Source organism: Polyodon spathula, chromosome 1, assembly GCF_017654505.1.
Source record: "Polyodon spathula isolate WHYD16114869_AA chromosome 1, ASM1765450v1, whole genome shotgun sequence".
Classification (NCBI taxonomy): Eukaryota; Metazoa; Chordata; class Actinopteri; order Acipenseriformes; family Polyodontidae; genus Polyodon; species Polyodon spathula.
Genome location: NC_054534.1, coordinates 17,566,864 through 17,591,762, shown reverse-complemented (window position 1 = coordinate 17,591,762; position 24,899 = coordinate 17,566,864). Strand labels below are relative to the sequence as shown.

At 37.3% G+C, this 24,899-nt stretch overlaps 1 protein-coding gene across 3 annotated transcripts in view; it reads right to left on the bottom strand.

The window, feature by feature from the left end:
- Positions 1-24,899, bottom strand: part of LOC121315017 (F-box/LRR-repeat protein 17-like) — a 272,761-nt gene that overhangs the window by 151,481 nt on the left and 96,381 nt on the right. For all 3 annotated transcript variants that reach the window (XM_041248866.1, XM_041248875.1, XM_041248884.1), the window contains exon 7: positions 21,147-21,277. In XM_041248866.1, the coding sequence (XP_041104800.1) occupies positions 21,147-21,277 (131 nt within the window). The remainder of the gene's footprint in view (positions 1-21,146; positions 21,278-24,899) is intronic.

Genomic DNA, 24,899 nt, shown 5'->3' with positions numbered 1-24,899 from the left:
AGGCTGGATGTTTTTTTGTTAATACATATATTGGATTCCAATGTTCAAGTGTTCAATTTTACATATCTGAACTAATTATGTATCATTTGTATTACTCCCCCCCCCCAATTTGGAAAGCCCAATTTTTTTTATTTTTTTTTTATTTTTTTATTTATTTATTTTCTTTCAACCCGGCTCACTGTTGACACCCTTTTTTAATTTCTCTGGAGAAAAATATTCACTTTGTGAAAAACATTCAATAGTTATCTGAAGCTGACAATACACAAGGAAGCATCTTTCTGGAAACATTTTAAGCAACATACATTACACAGCACACTGTAGTCTAAAATGGAAGAAAGCATTAATACTGCATTGAACAGTGCCACTAATAGATACACTTTAGCTATCTGCATACATATTGTCTATCAATAAAAGAGTGTACATTAGCAAGTGTCCAAACAACACCTTTAGTGGCAGTTGACATCTTGCATGTTCACAAGATTGATTAGTCTCTTATTATGTCTTCAGTCAAAAATGGTATAATAAAAGCTAAGGCAGCAAAGTTGAGTACCTTTTTCCTCCCCTACAGAAGCTGCTTCTGTATCAGGCAGAATATTCTGTGTATTGATTTGTGGGATCTAGATCTGATCTAGAACATTCTTTTACGTTAATTTGTCCTACTTTACATCCATTTTCTTATGTGAACCCCATCTTTAAACAATGTCATATTTTAATATTCATCACATCTCATAGTGCTAAAAACATACTGAAGACTTACGCTGTTTCAAGATAATTCTCACGTTTTAAAAAGAAAAATGACGTAAAAGTAGAAAAAATACTCAAAATGAGCAAAAGTTGGCCTACGTAGGATTCCATAAATAAATAGCGCAAGACTGTCGTTATAGACACGTTCATTTCTGAAATGTAACCTATGGTAGTTCCATTCGAGGTGAAAGAACTTCCATAGTAAACATTTCATTTTTAGCAGTCACGTGTACTGCAAGCAAAATGACCACTTTATAGAGCCTTGTCCTTTCACCCTGACTGATAGATTGATCATGTCAACTTGCAGCAGTCTAGTACAGAGAAAAGATGACAGATACACCAACGAGTAGTACTGTACATTGTATTACTATTTTAAAAGGTTATGTGGAGCTTTCTTGATATGTTAATTTCAGCCTTTGGATTGAATGCCTTTGGAAAATTAAATGTAATGTGTATGCATCTCAATGAATGTGCTGCAGTATGTCAACTAAAAGACCAATTAGTAAACTAAGGATAACACCCTTAAATATGAGGTACATTCCTGGTGGTGCTAGACATCAGAATATTAGCTTTCTTGTCTCATTTACTGATCACAATTCAGTGATTGTATAAAGTTGTCAAGCAGTAATTATAAGTGAAGATGGATACAAATTCCTGGAGCTAACTTGCTGAGAACGTGTTTTTTTTTTTTTTTTTTTTTAAAATATCAGGTTATCCATAAGACATGAATGCACAGCTGGTATCTTTCCAGTGTATCCTTTAGCACTTAGCGTTTATCTTTTCATCCCCAGCTAACAGTTTCAACTGCTAAATATGCAGCGGTTTACATGCCACCATTTAGTCTTCACAACTTCAGAACAGAAGGCACAGTTTAAAGAAAACACAAAAACCACAAAAAAAAAAAAAAAAGTTAGTCGTGTACCATTATACTGTGGAAGCATGCATTCTGCTGTAATTTCCGCACATCACTGTTTTTCTGCATTACTAAAGCGACTTGGAAGATTAGTCTGATTTAGAGGTAGTACTGGGGCACCAAACAGCCTACGGAATCGATCTTGAAATAAATGTTTCATGTCTGCTTAATTTGCCTGTCTGTAGATCAATGGTCCACCAAGGTCTTGTGAATAATGATAGAATTTTTTTTTCTTAAATTAAAATTTAAAAAGTCATTGTGTCTCATTTAGAATACATTCTGTCAAAAGAAAAGTTTATTGTTTTTAATAACAGGAAATAATAGGTACTGTATGAAACATTGTCACTGCCTTTTAGTAACTTAGCACTGCGACAAAAGACTTGCTGTGAATATTACAGTAGTAATGTAACACTACTGTTAAAATATTTCAATTATTAAATTCAAACATAGTATGATTTGCACTATGTTTATCTGGTCAGTAATTTTTTGTTTTGTTAAAACACAGGAAATGCTGCTTGTGTGTGTGCATTGCTGTGTGTCTGATTGGTTTTTTTTTTTTTCTGCTTTGGGAGGACAAGATGCAGCGCCTTATCGGAATAAAAAAACCTTGTAAACATCAGCTTTTCCAAAATGAGAACATAAAGACATAGCTTATGTCCTAATAACTCTAGTGCATTGATTATTGGGATTCACCACCCACTAATTGTGAAGTCACAAAGAGCAGCCAACAGAAATGGTTTGGCTCAAGAATATAACCCATTATTTTCTTCAAAGACAATGCAAATAAAATAACGCTTGAAAAATCATTATAAAAAGTAATACGAAAAGATAAAATAATTACATTTTAAAAATAAATAAAGGCATGTATACACTTTTAAAAAGTCTATTATTCGTCAAAACCTTAAGACTTCATAGTGGAATGTTTGAATGCTTTTCAGCCTATCTGCAATTACACATTTACATAAGTCTCACAAATTGGGCTGTTTTTAATAACAACAACTACTGTAGAACTGTAGAACTATTGTGACAACAGGGCTTCTGATAACCTGTGCTTTGTGTCAAATGCTCTTCCAAAACCAGATTTAAGGCATATGATTTTTTTTTATTATTATTCTTGAACTCTGTTTTATGGATTCACTTCAAGGCACAGTGGCAAAGTCTATTTTAATAATAAACAAATACAGTAATGTATAGGCTTTAGTTTGTGACTTCACAGCTAAAACACTCTGATGACTAAAGTGCATTTTTGCCACACAAACCACCCAATAACAGCCTACTTTTTGTTCATAGCAACATGTTCTGGGATTACATATTCAAGATTCAATAAACTACTAATAAACAAAATAATACAAGGATCACTTACCTGCAGATCCAAAAACATAATCTACATGGCTAAATGTAACAAATGCTCCGATGGGAATAACATAGGAGAAACCTTTGGTCTAGGATGAATCTACACAGACACACAATTAGCAACATAATAAGCACTCCTATTGGCAACCATTTCAAACATCAGATGGAAATGTTTTCACAGAAAGATTAGTTACTGTACACTGTTTAATTATTCTTAACATATGGTAAAGGGTGCTTTACACACTGATTTTTCAACCCGCTCAAGGTCAGAGGAGGCAGAAAGCCCATATTTTGTTGCTGTTGTGTTTTTGTTTTGTTTTTTCCCCCACCAGTTCAATCAAGTCTTATTTGCTGACAGTCTCGGTATAATGCACCAACACTCAAATGTAACGAACTGTCAAATAAATCTGCTTTGAGCAAAAAAGATCAATCTGACCTTCTGAAGTCCGGTTATGCAGCTAAAACACTAAGAAAATAGTCTAAGGGCCTGGAACCATTACTTTTGCTCATTTTCACTGATAGCCTAAAGAAAAGTAATGGAGGAGTTGGCAGATGTTGCTAAAAAGGAGAAGCAAGGCCTGCGTTTTGCCACACGACAAAAAATAAATAAAAATTGTCTGATCATGTAAACAACAATATGCAAAGAATATGTATTAGTGAAATCAAGTGGATTTTGGAGTACTTATGAACTATGTAGCATATGCTTCCAAATTATTGTATTGCCTGCTTTGTGTACTCAGCCAGGTAGTTTCCTGGCCTTAATAGGTCCAGCTGAGTTTTCTACATACACAGAGGAAGTTATTTTAATGACTTCAGTTTATAGGAAAAGTACACACAGGAATCATTTTCTCAGTGCTACCGGTTTTAATACACTGTCTCTGAAACAGAGTTTACCTCATAGTCAGTTACTAAAAGTGAGACGTATTTGTAATACTGAGCCGGACTTTGATAAGCATACACAAGTTGTTGGTGAAAGAGTTAAAGCGAAAGGTTGTAAACCCCACTGGATTAGCCAGGCATAGAAAAAGGCAAAGGATACAGACAGGGAGATGCTGTTGCAGCCTTGTGCATATAAATCAAAATCAGATGCCTTGTTTTTTGTCTCTACATTCTCACCTATATCTGAACAGGTTAAAGAGGTTGTTAAAACACATTGGCATATATTGTCGAGTGATTCTAAATTAAAAACAGATCTAAACGATCTAAGAACTAAATGACCATTTAACTAAGTCAGAAATACACACACACAGCGCCCCTGCAGGGCAATTATGATTGCCATAATTGTTCTAATTGTAATGATTACAGGGGAATACTACACATGTCCGCACACGGGAAAACTCATTTTTGTAAAAGGCATAATCACCTGTAGAACCAGATATGTTTGTATTTGTTGCAATGTCTGTGTGGTTTGTTTTATGTAGGGAAAACAATAAGAGAACCGAGATTGAGAATACATGAACATAAAAGCGCTATACGCAGCAAAGATATCAAATCTTCTGTTGCTAGACAGTCTAATGACTTCAACCATGTTGTTTGTTCTCGATGTTTTTAGGGCATAGAAACTGTGCATACAGTGGCATTCAAAAGTATTCACCCCCCTTGGACTTCTCGACATTTTTATTGTGTTAGAACATGGAATCAAAATGGATTTAATTAGGAGTTTTTGCCACTGATCAACACAAAAAAGTGTCCATAATGTCAAAGTGAAAAATAAAATCTACAAATTATTCTAAATTAATTACAAACATAAAACAGAAAATAACTGATTGCATAAGTATTCACCCTCTTTGCTATGACACATCTAAATAAGCTCTGGTGCAACCAATTGTCTTTAGAAGTCACATAATTAGTTGAATGGAGTCCATCTGTGTTTCACATGATTTCAGGTTAAATACACCTGTCTCTGGGAGGTCCCACAGTTGGTTAGTGCATTTCCTAACAAAAACTACATCATGAAGACAAAGGAACATTCAAAGCAAATCCGGAATAAGGTTCTTCAAAAGCACCAATCAGGAGGTAGGATAGAAGAACATTTCCAAGGCATTGAACATCCCCCGGAGCACAGTAAAGTCCATTATTAAGAAATGGAAAGAATATGGCACAACTGTGAATCTGCCTAGAACAGGCCGTCCTCAAAAACTGAGTATCCGGGCGAGAAGGGCACTAGTCAGGGAGGCCAAGTGGAAGAAGATTCTATGGTCTGATGAGACCAAAATAGAGCTTTTTGGCCTCAACGCTAAGCGCTATGTTTGGCGCAAGCCTAACACTGCACATCTCCTGAGAACACCATCCCTACCATGAAGCATGGTGGTGGCAGCATCATGCTATGGGGATGCTTCTCTGCATCAGGGCCTGGAAACCTCGTGAAGATAGAGGGCACAATGGATGCAGCAAAGTACAGAGATATCCTGAAAGAAAACCTGCTGAAGTCTGCAAGAGACCTGGGACTTGGGAGAAGATTAATCTTCCAGCAGGACAATGACCCCAAACATACAGCCAAAGCCACACTGGAGTGGCTAAAAAACAAAAAGGTCAAAGCCCGGACCTCAATCCAATTGTGAATATGTGGAAAGAGTTGAAAATTGTTGTTCACCAAAGGTCCACATCCAACTTGACAGAGCTTGAGCAATTTTGCAAAGAAGAATGGGCAATAATTGAAGTGTCCAGATGTGCAAAGCTGGAAGAGTCATGGCTGTAATTGCTGCCAAAGGTGCCTCTACCAAATATTGACTCAAGGGGGTGAATACTTATGCAATCAATTATTTTCTGTTTTGTATTTGTAATTAATTTGGAAAAATTTGTAGATTTTATTTTTCACTTTGACATTATGGATTTTTTTTTATGTTTATCAGTGGCAAAAACTCCTAATTAAATCCATTTTGATTTCATGTTGTAACACAATAAAATGTGGAAAAGTCCAAACAGGGTGAATACTTTTGAGAGTCACTGTACATCTAGGAAAGGGGGGGGGATAGAGATCGGTTTCTCTTGCACAAAGAAGCTTCATGGATCCATAGGTTCCATACTGAAGCCCCTTGGGATTGAATGAGGAATTATCCTCTGCCCCTTTCCTTTAATTGGCTCCATTAACATTTTCTGAATTGTAACATTTATTGAATTGATAACTTTTTTGAACTGATATTTTTTTTTTGAATTGATACTAATTGTTTTTTTACTGTTTAATTATTTATTTGTTTTGTATCCCGTTTTCATATTGACTGTTTTACAAATGTATGTATATCATGTGTTTTTAATTAATGGATAGAGGTGAACTGCGCTGTTAATTGTTAATTAAGTGGAAACACGTGATGCTGTGTTCTGAGATTCCTTATACTGAGAAAGGCAGTTTGCCGAAACTCGTCTCTGAATCGGGATGGATATAAAATACTTTTTTTAATAAAAAATGAAACATTAAAAGGAATATTAATTGTACTTTTAAGTGCTTTGGATTGTTTTTTTAGTGGAGAGTGCAAGTCGTTCTTTATCAATGACACAAAGTCCCACAACTTACAGTAGTGATTACCGGTAGTTACAACATTTATATTTTAGCCTTCTATATGGACACTAGCATCTTCCCCTTAAAACCGCAGTGTAAGCCAAATAATCCCTTATAAATAACTCACTTATGATACATTATAACTAAGACATTTTATTATTATTATTATTATTATTTATTATTATTATTATTATTATTATTATTATTATTCTGCTAATATCTTTCAGGAAAATCCTAGAGCCAATACAAAAGCACTGATGACATCTTTCCCCAACAGCAATGTGCCAACGAAATATCTGATTTGAATCTCTCGTAATGAATCTAAATGAAATTCAAAGTTAAACACATTGAAATAGAAGAGTTGGTTAGATATTCCATTCTGGGAGCACAATTTCCTCTCATCAATATAAAACAGTACTTAATTGTATTTTCAAGAGACAACCAAAACAATATTTTTTCTGCCCAATCTCCACTTGGACTTCACCTCACTTATCCATATATTATGTTTTAGAACGGTTGACACAAAAAAAAAGACAAACACTAAGAACTGGGACTTGAGTATTTCACATTTGAAGGATTAGACAAGCAAGAGAAGCAAAGGGGAGTTTAAACTAGTAATCACTGAACAAGTGGAAATAAGAATTTAGAAGACGAAAGGTAAATAGTTATTACTTTTTCTAAAAAGGAATCGTGTTTGGAATAAACTTCCACCTGCACTGAAACAATTTTCATTTGTGATTGTCTTGAATGGTACAGATTAACTAACTGCACAGGTTCTTTTTCTACAGAGCTGAAATTACAACCACAATTACATTGTGAGCTCTCCAAAATGTGCTACAGCTGCAAACTGTAGACATCACTGACTGAGTGGGTGAAATGGTACATCAACCATCATGTCTATTCAGCCTCTGACACCTGCTTGAGACTGCTAAAAAAAAAAAGGTGTACTAATTGTGACTACCAACACATAGTTCTCAAATGACGACCTACAGGTCAATGTTTAATTAAACTAACTAACTAAATAAATAAATAAATAAATAAATAACCACCTCCCTGTCTGACACACCACACGAGCAGACACCACTTACAGTCATATATTTCACTGTAAATGTTCTTTAGCTCTCAGCTGAAAGAAAATAGAAGAAAACCACTTAGGGGAAAAACTCCAAACCTAACAAATGTATTAAAAAAAACAAGATAGACACATCTGCACTGGAAAAGATAGTACTTGAAGTTAGTTGTAATGGTACAGCTACCAGCTGTGGTCTAGCATTATCTTCATAGTACTTGAAGTTAGTTGCAATGGTACAGCTACCAGCTGTGGTCTACCATTATCTTCTTGGTAGAGTGGCTGGATCATTCAGGGCGGTGCGGGGGTAGAGATAGAGAGAGAGAAAAACATAGACAGAGACAGAGAGAAGTAAGTGTACTCTGTGTATATTTCAAATTCAAGGGTGCAGACCACCCTAGACCTTGGGACCGCTTTACCACAAGCTTAAAATGCTGTCCCATGACCCACAGCCTGCACATTACCCACACAGTAACATCACAGTAGGTTCCACTACACCAGCGGTATTCAATTACATTCTCTAGTGATCCAGACAAGGCAATGTCCAAACCTTGGCGACACAGGATGCTCATGAAGTGTGTACTGGTGGGGTTGTTTAAACGGTTATGAAAATCTGACTATCCAATCACACTGTACATAACAGAATGTTGCAGCACTACACTTGCACCAGTCAGCTAATGCCTCTCAGAAATAACCACTCAAAACGTATACAGTATCTGATAGCCATTTAATAATAAAAATAGAAAGCAAATATATTTTTCCTGAAAATATTCAAAGTAGTCCTATGCCGCCACTGGTTTTTTGTCTTTTTTTCTCTGGGTGTTTGTTGTTTTGTCTGTATGTCTCTTGCCTTCTGGGTCTATTGACGCTGAATCACTCTTTACCTCACAAACGTGCATGTTTAAAAGTAAAAGCGTCATCGTTCTGTAGGTAACCAAACTAACGGTGTTTAGCCCAGTAGGTCAGTGGAAGCAGAGTACAAGTTACAGGAGAGGAATTATTATTTTTAGTTCAATAATAGAAAACTGTAAAATAGATGGGTTATCGAATGTACTGATTCGAATAGGAATGAATGTGCATATAGAGTGTGAATATAAACTGAAGTTTATTGATTTGAGGGTAGCTTGCTTACAGAGGGAGTTGTAAACAAGGAAGGAGAAGGATTACTACCAGATAAAGTACAGTGATCACTTGTTCCTGTATTATGGTGTGTTGTAAAAACAAAAAGCTCGTTAGGGGACACAAATGCCCTGTAGATAATGGCAACCTTTCAATCTTGCGTAACTGTAATTTCAGCTTTTGTAATTACAGACAACTGACGATTGATGTGTCAAACGGAAGGCTCTCGCAGGCCGGACTGGGCCCGCGGGCTGCCAATTAAATAACACTTCACCAATAAGTTACAAACCCATTCATTATATATTGGTAAGTAACATTTTTGCAACCAAAACCTCATTGTCAAATTTTTATTACAATTCAATTTACTGTGCTCCATCACAATGTTAACAGGATTTAAACACTGATTTTCTGGAAGTATTTACATTGTGATGGCCATATTTGTAAAATGTGAATGCTTTGATGCAATTTCTGATGCATTTAGGAACACTATATGCTTTTAAGTGCCATCTACATACCTACATTTTTTTTTTTTTTGGCAGATATATAGTTCATTTGTCATCATTGTTAAAAAACTTCAAACTGTTGCACACACTACTGTGAAACTGCTGTGAAAGGTGCTTATTGTAAAACAACAAAAATGGTTTCCTTGAAGCCATTTATCATTATTTACTGCAAAGTAGATTTGAGAGCAGTACTCAAGAGACTAGACTTTTGAACTAGATCTTACAAACACCATGTCTGTGCAGCCCCTTGACTATCCTGCATTTTTTATATGTTTCTTCCCTTGGCCCAAGAGATTAGTCCTTAGATCTTCCATATCTTGCAAAAAATCATTTTCATTCTTTTTTTTTTGGTTCGCAGAAATTTGCTTAACCTCCTTTGTTGCAAATAAGAAGCGAACACATTTAATAAATCTGCAATATTCCACATCTTTGCATTCAAATTCTCTTTTATGCATGTCTAATAGAAAAGGGCTTTTACACGCAATTAAATTCTTCAATAGCAACCTCTAATTAATGCACCATTAAACAAACAGTTATGAATATAGACGAACTATCAACACAATGGGTAAGGCACTTGTAATAAACCAAGGGAAATAAAAGACTCAATAGAAGACACACATTAATTAAAATAAGGTTGTTGTGTGTCCCCCGCCCCCCCAGACAAATAGCACTTTTTTGTGCTGTGTAAAGTTTCAGTGACCTTGTCTTTCTCATTTGTGTTGCTCCATTTCTTTTTTGTGGAGAGAGTCCGCCACCGATATGCAGTTCTGCCTATGTGCACATCAGTGTTCTGATTGACAGGCCCATGCTCTGAAGCCTTCACTTCACTCTGACAGTCACACCAGGTTCCACAGATGGACGTCTCCCATGAAAAATCCTAATAGGCAGCCCCTGGCAGAGTGATGATGACTGGAAGACAGCGTCCTACCTGGAGAGAACAATTGCTCCTCAGTAGGAAAGAAAGATATAAGAAAAGTGTCTTTTTTTAATATAATCCTAGTACTCGAAGTACCATTTTTAAACAGATCTTCGCCTTTCTTCAGACTAATGGACACATTTACCATGTGTAGATCACTTTATTTCTGAAATTTCTCGATAACAGTAGCAAGGAATCTAGTGGTCTTATTAAAAATCAAACAACCAAGTCATAAAGCTACCAAGCAATCCCATATAAATTGCGGGGGGCTTTTTTTTAAAAAAAGACTGGATTGAATAAGTCCAGGTACTGAATTCTCTCACAGTTTAGTGTTGGGGAAAATCTTAGAAATCTCAATGCAACTTTTCAAACATAAATCATTATAAATAAAGAGTAGCTTAGTGAGGGTATTTATATTTAGCCTACTTTTTCAAATTGTTTGCATTTCTGTAATTGTATGCTTTAAGACCTCATTGCAAAATATTTTATTTAAAACCATTATATACCAAAATGTAAAATACCCCCAAAAATTGTATAGGATCAGTAATTGCTTTCAGTCAAAAGTTAACTGTGTTTTGGGTTTATTGGATGGGTCCAGTAATTTACAGATATACTGTATACAGCTGACCACAGACCAGAAACTATCCATTCACATAATGTGAAACCTTGAAGAAATTAAGACGTTAGGTGAAACTGACTATATATCTTACTTAATTTTTACCAGTTTATATTTTAAATCTAACTTAACCTTTACGCCTACGGTCTCAAATTACTAACCAGTAAATATTTTCAATGTCACAATTTATTAAACAGTTTAGGGTGACGTGTAGCCATTACTCAAAATTAATAACCACAGAGGATGTTTACCTCATGTTTTTTACATGAGTTCTGTCAGAACTAATCACCTTCTTCATATTTATTTTACCGGTTTATACGCTCATTTTTCATGTTGTTGTACTATCTGACAACAGAAAGCAGTATTTTTATATATATATATTTTTTAAACCACCCACCTTTCTTGGCTTTAGTTTATGGATATTAGGTTGCAGTGGGTGATACCACAAAACTTGGAACTACGTATTTTGTACAGACAAGTTGGATAAAAACAGAACCCAATTCACAACTTTATAAGGGAATAACATTTTAGAAAAAACATTTAAAGTAATAATTCATCAATTTGGAGCTTTGTCTTTTTTGTTTAATTGTGTGTTTGTGATGCAAGGGCTGTAAATTAGACTCCTCTGTATTACTTATTGATGTTTAATATAGCTGTAAACAGACAGATAAGTTCAGGTTTGTCTTATTTTCATCTCTGGGTTACCAACTTGTAATCTGTGGGTTACCAACCTGTAAAATGTGCTTCAAGCACAAATGAGGCACCATTCCCTGTGAGTCTCGTTCTACCATGACTGGATCTTACTGTCACATTTGTATTTTTCTGTGGTTTTAGCCAACAACAAAAAGACAAAGAATGAAAGCAATGAAAAGTTAGACAGCAGAGCCTTGGGACATATTCTCTAGTTTACAATTTCTTTTTACATTTTTTTTCCAAAATAAGAGCTAAATTGTTATGTTTTAGCCATACAGTACTTGCAGCTGAACCTTGGTCCCTAGAGTAGATTTATAAAGAGAGTCTGGACTAGCATTGCTTTACTGCTGAAGTGTTCACTTTACTTTCTCCCAAGTCATTATCAGTCATTGCTGATTTGCTGACAGCGTGATCTTGTTTTTTGTTTACCCACCTTTAGTAAACCGCATGGATTTTGGTGGCAATAATGACTTGCACAAGAAGCATGCTGATACACAAAAGTTTTGACTTTTGCCATCACTTTTCAATCAGTAACAGATGTCCTCAGCAAGAATGTAAAGAAAACCAATAGGCTTGTGATGTAATTTTCCATCTTAACTGATTTATACTTTGACATATACGACTAAATACGATTAAACCTCTAATTTACGGTTTAAAAAAAAGAAGACATAGTGGGGATTCTGGCAGCAACAGTAAATGCATATTTATTTGCATGTTTTCAATTATACTTGTCAAAAAGTTTGTGATATCACTGAAAGTCTCCTGTATACAGTATGCAAATGTGTAATATTTCTCCAAACTTTGTAGGGGAAGTAGTTAAATTAAGAAACATTTGAGCTCTAAAAAGGTGAGAAAAAGTAATACACCAGAATTTAAATTTACAACTAAAATTACAATTAAACATAAACCAAATCATGCAAGAAATTTTACTGAACAAAACCACCAACTGTCAACACCTAAATCTGCCAAGAGAGGCACTTGCAATAAATGTTACATTACTGTCATGATGAAATATCGTTAAATATCAGTTAAAAATGTTCTGTGAGTGGAACAGAGCAGCTGCACATTTTAATTGATTGAAGCAAGTTATTTATCAATACCATTGATGCATATTAATCCAAACATATGACAGACAATTTTGCCAAAAAGCACCACACTGGTAGAAAAAATATAATGAACTTCTTCAGTCCTGATTATTATTACCAAATTCCTTTGAGTAGCCAAAATGCACCACCTTCAATTTGAGGTTTGTAAAGTAAAATATTGTTTACAAAGCACATCTTAAATTCGAAGGAATACAGTATTTTTTTTCCACAAAAGATGAGACCACTTTCGAGAAATGGATGTTGCCAGAAAAAGAAGCAACCACATGGCCATAATCAGTAAAACATACCATGTAAAAAGAGAACAATGTGCAAATTTGAGAAATGTATTGTCGATATTAGTCAGTTGACTAACTTGTACTTCTACTTAGGAGAAGAAAAAAAAAACTAGGGGGGTTCCCGAGTGGTGCATCCAGTATAGGCACTCCTCGTGGAGTGCAGGATGAACCCTATAGCCTGGAGGTCGCCGGTTTGAGTCCAGGCTATTCCACTGCCAGCCATGTATGACAATTCCCAGGAGCGCCGCCTGGGGTGAAGGGCACTTAGGCCGGCCAGGGTGTCCTTGGCTCACTGCGCACTAGTGACCCCTGTAGACTGCCCGGGCACCTGCAGGCCTGCCTGCAAGAGGCCCAGAGCTACTTGGTCCCCCGACGCTGTAGCTCTGAGGTAGCTGCATGGCGTGGCTGCAAAGTGAACAAAAGCCAACGGCTGACGGCACAGGTTTCAGAAGACATGTGTGTTCATCTCAGTCTCTCCTGAGTCAGCGCGGGGGTTGCAGCGGTGAGCCAGGCTTACAGACTGGGCATTTCATATTGGAGAGAAAATGGGGTAAAATACAATTGGCGATTCCAATAAAAATGAATGAATAAATAAATAAATAAATAAAAACAACTAACCACAGTAAAGGAAGTCATATGTGAAGCATTGAAATGTGATGTGAAAATGCTGCCTGCTGTAATTTGTAATGGTACCTCAACAAAGGAGCACCTCTAACGCAGTTCTAACCGGAATTGTAGACAGCAGTCTTTCACAACTGATGGGACACGACCCAGGGATGGGCCCCAAGACATAGACTATATTTCTTTCTAATAAAACATGCTTATTAGCTTATGTGAGAGAGAGAGTGAGAGAGAGACACAGAGAGAGCATGTTGTTGTGGAATGCAGAGTTAATGCAGTCAGCAATATTTTAACAACCAGTAAAATGTTGATTCGATGGACACTTGAATAGTTAGGCCATATGTCTCACTGTGTACTGGTAAGCGCTATTAAAATATATGTATTTTAGTTACTGTGGGAAATTATAAACTAACTACAGAGTAAATCGTTTTAGGTGCTTTAATAGCCAACATATCTTAAAACAAAAACCTTATACGCCTGTCAAGGGTGCTAATGAGTAAACACTGGCCTATGGCACCCTATATGACCAGTGGTTGTAGTTTAATTAAATTATTGTATTCATAAACAAGATTTTACAATTCAGTCTTCTTTTAACATTTTAATGTGAAATGCCAGGTACTTTAATGCCAGGTGGTTTACCCTTAACTCAGTCACAATGGGGAGATTAGCTGACTGGGTCTAGCGGTCTTGTCCCACAAATCTCTTCGCAATCTTAAAATCACATGTAATGTACACCCATACACAGCCAATGACTGGTTAATGTGGTCACTATTTGACAAGTTACCAGCAAATCAGATATAGTCTTTACAATGATGTACCAAATTTCTGTTATTGACTGTCTGCTAGACTGCATGCTGCATTCCCCTGAGAGTGTGCATTATGCAAGAAAGTGCTGTTTAGTCCATTTATTTCTCAAAATCACCACACGTCTGCTGCCAGCTGAAAACAGTCTGTCATCACAAAGTTTGTTGGTTTACATGCTTTTTAAAATGAAAACTGTCATTGAATACCAATCTTTGAAACTGAAAAACAGCTACCATACAAAACACACACTATATTTCCCATGATTTATTTATTTACACACCTTTACGTAGGGCAAGAGTGGGGAATTCTGGTCCTGAAGGGCCGGTGTCCCCACTGTTTTGTTCCAACTGTGCCCTAAATTATTTAATTGGACCAAACATTACCAATAATTAGTGTAATTAAGTAATTTAGGGCACAGTTGGAACAAAAATCAGGAGGGGACACTAACCATCCTGGAACATGGGTTCCCCAACCTTGACCTAGAATACTTGTGAATACTTGTGTACAGAGTATGAAGCCAATATCTTGCAGCATTAGGTCTTTAAACAAAAAGTCACATGATCCCAATATGGCTGCCATATTATGTCAAAGTGAAAGGTGAAAGTCCTCAGAGTTGGGGAACATTGTCAGAACAGAAGGAAGCAAGTTTTCTTCCAGGACAACCTTGTACTTGGCTTGATTCATGCGTCCTTCACAAAGACAAATCTGCCCGATTCCAGCCTTGCTGAAGCACCCCCAGCTGAGTCCAATTTTCAGCTTTGCCCAACACCTGGTCGTCTAATGGTTAGACTGAGACCTGGAGAGGCCTACAAGCCACAGTGTCTCGCACCCACTGTGAAATGTGGTGGAGGATTGGTGATGATCTGGGGGTGCTTCAGCAAGGCTGGAATCGGGCAGCATTGGCATGAATCAAGCCAACGTTGTCCTGGAAGAAAACTTTCTTCTTCTGCTCTGACAATGTTCCCCAACTCTGAGGACTGGTTCTTCCAGCAGGACAATGCTCCATGCCACACAGCCAGGTCAATCAAGGTGTCGATGGAGGACCACCAGATCAAGACCCTGTCATGGCCAGCCCAATCTCCAGACCTGAACCCCATTGAAAACCTCTGGAATGTGATCAAGAGGAAGATGGATGGTCACAAGCCATCAAACAAAGCCGAGCTGCTTGAATTTTTGTGCCAGGAGTGGCATAAAGTCACCCAACATCAATGTGAAAGACTGGTGGAGAGGATGCCAAGACGCATGAAAGCTGTGCTTGAAAAATCAGGGTTATTCCACCAAATATTGATTTCTGAACTCTTCCTAAGTTAAAACATTAGTATTGTGTTGTTTAAAAATGAATATGAACTTATTTTCTTTGCATTATTCGAGGTCTGACAACACTGCATCTTTTTTGTTATTTTGACCAGTTGTCATTTTCTACAAATAAATGCTCTAAATGACTATTTTTATTTGGAATTTGGGAGAAATGTTGTCAGTAGTTTATAGAATAAAACAAAAATGTTCATTTTACCCAAACACATACCTAGAAATAGTAAAACCAGAGAAACTGATAATTTTGCAGTGGTCTCTTAATTTTTTCCAGAGCTATATATATATACACACACACACATATATATATATATATATATATATATATATATATATATATATATATATATATATATATATATATATATATATAGTTAGTTTTTTTGATGGTACGTACGTTTGCAAAGTGAGTGAAATGTAACATGTTTCAGTTATAAGTGTTTAGGTCTGCCTTTAAAAAAGCAAGTTAAATTATTAAAGCAATGTAACCTTTAAGAAGCTATTTAAAAAAAGGTGGTGGTGGGGGGGGGGGACCCTGCTAAAATGGCTACCAGACAACTATTTTTCCCTAATTTCACAGGTAATTGGAAAAAAAAGACTGCATGTGTGAATGTCAGTTTTTCATAGCTAGTTAATGACAGAGGAACAGCCTTAGTTTTATGCTATTTGAGTGACTTTTAAAGCATATGAGTGAGCCAAAACAGAAGACAAAATACCAAAAAAATGACAGGGCACTCAACTACAACCCAATCAATACCCAGCTACGAGTAGAAATTATTTTATTTTATTTTTTATTTATTTTATTTTTTTACCAGCTCCTCCAATTGAATGCTATTGGTTTTTGCACCCTGGAGATACAATCTTCAGGAGATCAAAAGCCCAAGTTAGGGCTAACACCTAACTGTTAAACTGTTATAGAAAACTGAAAAGTAGTTTTAAGCCCAATTTAGATTATCTGTGCTAGAAATGCTTCCAGCTAAAACCTGCCTTCTTTAACCCTCATTTCCCAATTACTTGACTGTTTTGGCCCCTTTACACTGGCTCCCTGTGCAGTATAGAACTGATTTTAAGATTTTGCTGTTAACCTACAATGGCCTGAATGGATTAGCACCTACTTACTTGCAGGAGTTAATGACCAAGTTTCTTTCAAACCTCACTCTGAGATCACAGGAGGCGGAGCTGCTGGTTATTCCTAGGGTCTACAAAGGGAGGGAGGGCTTTTTCTTGTAGAGCGCCAAAATTATGGAAAGCTCTGCCTTCATTTTGTCAGGGAAGCTGGGACAGTTACTGTTTTCAATTCAAGACTAAAAACGCACTTTTATAAAATGGCTTTCTTATCTTAGTGGTCTTTAATGTAACTTTAAAATTGCTACTTTTGTATTATTATGGGTATAGTGTTATTTAAATGGTCTGACTAGTAGTTGTATGTGTGACCTACTATACAAATGTATTGTGGTTTGTTCTTTTCTGCTATGTACTGTACAGTGCTTTGCGATACTTTTGTATAAAAAGTGCTATATAAATGCAATCAATAAGTAAATCATATGGCTCAAATAAACTCCAGATTGCAAAGGTGATACAGTTGCTTATTAAGTGCTCATCTTCACTAGAAGCTTTTTCTGTAGTCTATAGCCCAAATTACCTGAGCACTTACATCAGGTTCTGATTAAGTCCTCTCCACGGCCATGTGCCCTGTGCTAAGCCGGCGGCTCTCCCCGCCCCTTTCCCAGGATTCAGAACCTTGGTACAGCCAAGCTCACGCTGTCTCCTTTGCTGCTCGGCACTTTGTGAGTCGATAACTTTGTGCTGGTGCCTTTTCTCATGCTGGTGCCTTTTCTCATACATTCATAATATATATATATATATATATATATATATATATATATATATATATATATATATATATATATATATTTTTTTTTTTTTTTTTTTTTTTAATCAGGTGTGTAATATTTTTTCTGTTTTCTTTCAGAAATCAGAAAAAAGGTCGGTACCAGACACTGTACCAGTGACCTGGTCGGTACCAGAGCCGGTGCCAGTGACCTGGTCGGTACCAGAGCCGGTGCCAGTGACCTGGTCGGTACCTGAGCCGGTGCCAGTGACCTGGTCGGTACCAGAGCCTGTGCCAGTGACCTGGTTGGTACCAGAGCCTGTGCCAGTGCCAGTGACTTGGTGGGTTCTTGTATAACTGAATACTAATCAGTGAAGCACAATCTCTGCATTTTTTAGAAATTTAAATGCTCCGGTAAGCATAAATAATAAATCACAGTACTCGTAGTTTGACAGCTTTTGTTTTATGTATTAGGTGCGGCTGCACTTCAGTATCAGCAATAGCAGCTGGCTGAATTTGTTTTCAATGAGTACATCTAGATTATCCTGTGTATCGTTTCTTGCACGGATACATTTCTAACTGCAAAACAAATGAAGGAAGAAAACAAAAAAAGAGAATACAGAAAGTGCAAAGCAACAGAAAGTTGGCTTAGTAAAAAGTTTATCATTGTTAGTTACTATACTTTTATCTTGAGGTTAATTTTTTTGATGTTGTAAACATTTTAAATGGCACACAGTTATGCTGAGATGGCAAGTAAATGGTAACAGTGCAGACTATTCTGGATTATTTATAATAATTTTGTCAAATAGAAAGTGAATATATGCGTTTCCAAACACATTCCCAAATACTGTCTGTGCATCCAAAGTTTTAAGAATTACTGTTTGCTACTCTGTACTAAAGCAAGCAGTCTGTCAGTCCCAAACTGTTGTAACATACATTATATATATTAAAAATATTAAATGCTCTACTGTGGTACCATTCAGCAGAGCAGAAAGGGATGATTGAGGTGAAACCTCTAGACAGAAGGAACAGAAGAGTAAAGTGTGAGATCTTAAAAGCTGTGGATACCAATTAAAGGATTCTGCTTTGTAGCTATGGATATGAAAGACGCTGAAAGTTCTTCCTATATCTTTTTCTTCCTATTTAATTCTCAAGTGTATTAAATCATTTCAACATGCTAAGCTACCTCTCCAAAAGTCCTCCATGATGTGACATTCATAAAGGAAAAGCAGACTATCTGTTGGTAAATTGGCTCCCAGGTCCTTGAACATTCACAGATACAATATCTAGTGCCAGTTTATGAAAACTGTTCCAGGAAAATTGATACCTCAGGTGGGTTGGAAATACCTTAGGCATGAACCACTGCACAGACACTCGCTGAACTTTGCAATAAATGCCATAATATGTTATTGAATCAGCTGGAATGTGATGAAGGCATTCATGTTTGTGATAGTGCTATGCAAGGTTTCACATATTTTTTGGGGGGAAACTTAAGAGCACAATCTGTTTATGATGCAATGTCATGCTGGAATATCACTTGATCACGTATGTAAAAAGTACAAAAGGGAAAATACAGTATAATGTGTTTTATCCATAAAAGGACAGTATAGTGCTGTAAACACTTTAACAACAGTACATTATTCACTCTGGCTTCAAATATAAGACAGCAAAATAACAAAGGAAGCACCTGTCAAATTCTAGAAATATCACATCACACTCTTCATTTTGAAATATGTCATTTGATCCCTTCTTATCCAAACCACACAAAGGAAATTCACACTGGCGCCCACTCTATTTGAAGTCATTTCAAGTTCCAGACAGGCACTGCTCATCATTGCCTGGTCTCTGCTCAATGGTTTACCGGTGGCTAGTTCCAACCCTCCTATCCAGAAAACGCATTACCACAATTCCACAAGGAGACCAAACCGCCCTCTTTGTATGATGATGTCAAAACTTGCAGTATCGCTTGGGTGAGTTTCAGCCAATAGTCATGCTGTGGTGCAAACATACAACTTAATTGCATCAGTGTCAAAAACTACACACCAGGCACTGGTTATTCCTTCTATTTTTTATTATCCAAGCATTATTTATGATTTCATTCGGTCTTTGGCAATCATGGCACTGCAAACACTGGGCTGTAAGAGTAAATATAATACTAAAATACAATACAACGCATGTGTGTATATGCTGGATGAACGAAGAATCAGTTTACTATAACTGACTTTGTTTAATCAAATATAGATATAAAAACTATGTTCATTAATTGAATGAATTTCCTGCACTATAATTTTGTTCTAGTGTTTGGGGAGCCTAGTGGATTATAGGTCTTCCTCATGAGAGGAGTTAATTATACTATCCCACCGGTGAGAGAGAAGTACAGTATCTGACTCATGGCAATTAGATTATGTTCTAAACATAGAAGTCGATGGATTACAGCTACAGTGGGGTCACAGGTGCAACAGTGCAATCTGACTGGTACTGTAATGCAGTTTACAATGTGTATATATTCACACATCTGTTAAGGATGTGTTCTGTAAATAAGAACTTCACTTGTAACCACCTATATATGGCATAAAACAGTTTGTGCTGGCCAGGTTGAAATGGCACATACACTTCTGTAGCTGAATACTGGAGTTTGTAAACCACTGTTGGCCCATATTTGAATTACTGCTGAACACTTAACACAGAGGATCAAAGGGCTATTTTGCACCAGATGAGTGTCCAGTTTCATTTAGAAAGACTCCTACATGATAAAGGAAAAACATCAGGAACTGCTGCAACAGTCTATAAGTACCGAAGAATCACGGCTGCGATCACAGTTGTTCAGCAATCAAGTAAATACTGTATTTTGTTATATAATTACAAAGTTTAATCCTCTCGTCATGTAATCCAATTAAAGCAATGAAATTAGCCCACTTCCCCCAGCAACAATAAACCAGGATTTCAATTTGAAATGAAATCCATTTTTCTTGCACATCATGTCATCACCACCAACCAAGATGTACAACTTGTAACCCAACATTTCAAGGAACACATAATCTAACAGAAACCAAATAAGTTAAAATAGTCACGCTATCCTGTTTTGAGGGGGGGATTTACTGCTTGGCTATAGGACAATGCTCATATGATGGACACTATACAACCCGGTAGAATTAACCCAACGTTGAAACTTCTTACAAAACAACAAAAGGCAATTGTACAGGGTGAATACAATGAACAGTCAAGAACTGCACAGAGCCAAATATTTGGGATGATTTTGGTAAATGTATTTTTTGGTTTGTTTTGCTAATCATTATGGCTTTCACAAAGTGTTAAACAAATATTCAACAGAGTAAAGAATTGTATCTGACAATTTAACAGGTTTTCCCATGTTAGAACCACAGCTTGAAATCTATCACACTTTTCAACCTGCCAAAGCAGTCAAAGGTCAGATGAGGATGGGATATCCCTATATCAAAAATCATTTTTTTCTTCGTTTAATTAGCATTTTTGTTTAGCAACTCCCTGATAATTAAATATAGATCACTTTACAGATGACACTATATGGGAAGAGCTTGGTGTTGAGCTAGGTCCTAGCAATTCTTAAAGAATATGTACATTATGTCCAAGCTTTACAGGAGCACAAATGTGCACCAACAGAGTTTACAAAGCCTTACTTATATTTTGCCTCATCCAGCAGACCACGGTTCTACTTTATCAACAGACTACATGTGTCAGAGCAATTATTCTCTTTTTCTTTTCTTAGTTTTTTTTTCAGGCTGAATATGATTTTTTACCTGTCATTGATGCTCCAGTTCAAGCACAAGTTAAGTGAGCTCAGGTTCCTGCATTTCCTCACCACTTCCATCACCGTTTCGTTATTCAGCTCAGAGATGTGACGCAAGTCCAGGCTGCTCAGGTTCTTGAGCTGAGAAAGACATAAAAGAAAAAGACAATAAATAAAAACTGTGACATTTAGAGGGAACATTACCATTAATCTGTTATAGACCATTGCCGGAAGTGCCAAATGAAAAATCCACAACTAGTAAAAACACAGGGGTTATTGCATCCAGACCAGTATCAGCCTTGAAGTCTAGCATTATTCAGATCAGGTATTTCCAACACAGTTTCTACTTATTCATGTTTAGTAATACAAAGACTATGAAATATTTCTCATGCCACTGGTTCATGGGGAAATCTTTCAGATTAAATTAGACAAAAGAACACCCACAAAATTTTTTCAGTATTAAGTTATTTGAATAAACAGTTTACTGTAGCAATCATGTACTGTGTAACTGTTTAAATTGTGTAATAATGGCTCAACTGTGTACAGGCCTAGGGAAGGTAACTCAATCATAATATAATACACAAACATGTATATCTTTGTCCGTTTTTCTATTTCTCAGTATAATATGAATTAGTTATCCTAGGATAGCCCTGTAATTCAGTTACTTAGTGCTGAAAGATTTAAGGTACCATTACATTCTTTGAAATTGCAGTGAAATGAAATAGGTTAATGTTGAGCATTCATTGTAATACAAATGGGGGGGGGCACAAGGCCCCTTTAATCTCCTATCTGGGGGGAGATGATGAAACTCTATAGACTTGTTTTTAGCGGACCTGATCAATAGAATTATGGTAAATCTCTTATGTCGACTTGTGCGCAAAGATGTAAGTAGAATGTTAAACATACAATTCCGTACCTCACTTGTAACAGCAATTCCAACTGAAAAATGAAAAGAGCTCACTTTGGCTTAAAAAATATAGTTAATTATCTTGATCGCGACTTCAATCAAAAATAGCTAGCCTATCTGATATGGATGAAACTGTAAGGCAAACCACAGATCTTCCACAGCTATGCTAACATGTTAGTTTTAACCCAAGTTCCACTTGTTTTATTGGCTTGTTAATCATTTTCTTTAATTCAGCTTTCTTTTGTAGCAACATATAGTAACATCTGTGTGGCAGGGCAACCTTAGGAATTGCAGGCCTTATATAGAGCATAAAGAATGCACAAGACAGCACTCCTAAAAACAACATGAATACTATTTGTAGCATCTATTTGCCACAATGACCTACTGTAGGTGAAATCTGTATTTTATTATACCCCTAGCTGCAGCTTGAAACAAATTCACACATCAGGTTTTTATTAGTTCAGAAAGATCAAGCTATAATCGCTCCTTTTGTACCGATGATTAATGGAATCATGCAATACAGATCTTCAACGTGCCTGGAGGTCATGCCCTAAGTACCAACGGAGAGGTACGCAAACATCTGTTGCAGAACATTACATCAGGTACAGCACATATTGGTTCAACTCATGCTGTGAGGTGCTGCTCTGAATCCAAGAGGACTTTATTAATCAACACAGTTCTGTTGGATGGATAATGTTGAGAATTTGATCATCTGATGTAAATAGGCTGCCCTATTAGTTATTCCACATTTTCTGGTAATTGCGTCACTTTTATTGTTGTAATGGGTTATTGCCTCCTGTGTTTGAAATTTACAAGTCTGCAAATTGCTACATTAAGTCCACTTTTCCCATGACATGAGTCACTTCAATTTATTAAAGCCCAATCAATAGCCTCTATTTCGGAGCACCAGCAGATTAATCATCTTCGATCCTTATATAAAATCAGTGTTACCCCTCAAATAAAAACAAATAAATAAATCTGCATTAATGAAGGATTGTAAAAACTGTTTAAAATGTATCCCCTTGTGCATTCACCTATTGGAATGTGGAAACTGCAGTGCACAGCTTCATCTTAACAGAAACCAGCCTAAGAACATAAACAATTCATCCAGCACAACTATAAAACCTGAGCAAGGCATTATCTCTAAGGTTTGAAGATTTATGGATAATAGTACCAAACCAGTATCCTCCTGACAACATCCGATCTCAAATATCAAGAAAAAAAATAAAAACCTGCCACATTTTCAGATTGTTAAAATGTAGGTTAAGAAATGTCTCATATACAGGTAGTAGAAATGGATGTACTTACAATGAAGAATGGCAACAATCTTAAAAGAAACTGTGTGTGACTAACAGTAATTAGGGTTGAGACTGTACACGACTGTTCAATTGAGACATGGATGGGAGCAATATTGGAATTCATTTATAATTTCTCACATTTTGTATTATTGATACAATTTCCTAAAAGGAGGGAAGTCCCTGCAATTATGTTGCAAACCAATGTACCTACAGTATATCTCAAAGCGTGTGGTCATTATTATTCAGAAAACATGTACCTCAACGGCACAGGACAGGGTTAAGATCACCTGAAAATTTTGCCCAATGCTTATCTATAAACTCAACTATATCTCAATTAAAATAGTTTCTTAGGCACGGTGGTGTAAAAGATTGTGGCACATTCACTAAAACAATCATCCCCAGAAAAACTGACGACTGCATCTGAGAGCCCTAAGGTGGACAGACCAGTTCAGGGGCCAGACCTATAGTTGGAGTCTGCACAGTTCCGATTGCCAGAGAGTGCCTCTTGCCTGACTGAGGACACCTAGGCGCAGCGGGATTTCCCAGGGCTAGCTTTGTAGTAGCTGGCAAAGGGTCAAAAACCAGCAGGCCGGGACTACCAACGCTGCAGATGGCTCAGCTGAGCTAGCGGGGGATGCTGCACCGGTGAACTTCAAGTCCGGACCTGTGGTTGGAACACTTCCCTCCACAGGACGTGCAAGGATGAAACTTAGACAAGCACCGAGGCGTGACAATGACCAAGAGTATAAGCTCTGGAGCACTGCATCAAGGGTTGGAGGTCCAGTGGGCATCGAAGCACCGAGGGCACCCAACGCCTGATTACTGACCTACCGATGTGTCGAAGCACCAAGCATCAAAGCACCATGGGCGCCGAGGCACTAAGTGTCTAAGCACTGAGGGTGTCGCAGTACCGAGGCACCGACGGTACTGGGAAAGGGCGCCTAGCCTTAACCGCGTGCAGTCACACAACCCGGGGTAGCACGTAGCATACGCTGGGGTGGACACACAGGCTCGGTAGCTGCAGTCAGGCAATAGGACAAGCAGTAATAGGGAGCGTACAATGTTGTACCAAGGTATAGCGCGGGCGACAGCCTGGTTTGGACCTTGTGCAGGGCATTGCGTACATCGGAGTGGAGTACAGGCTCCAGAGCTGCAGTAGGCTTGCTGATGCTACAGACAGTAAGAAAAAAGAAACACACACACAAGGTGGGCGGGCTGATGAATCCGTGGAGTCTACTTAGCAGTGGGGCAGGGCAGAACCAGTCCCCAGTGGAGGATGCACACAAATCTTCCATTCATCCATCCATTATCAATAACCGCTTAATCCTTTATACTGTAAAGTTTACAGGGTCGCGGTGAGCCGGAGCCTAACCCGGCATACACAGGGCACAAGGCAGGACTACACCCTGGATGGGACGCCAGTCGATTGCAGGGCACCACACACACACACACACACACTCACACCAAGGGCAATTTAGAGTGACCAATCAACCTGACCAGCATGTCTTTGGGCTGTGGGAGGAAACCGGAGTACCCGGGGAGAACATGCAAACTCCAC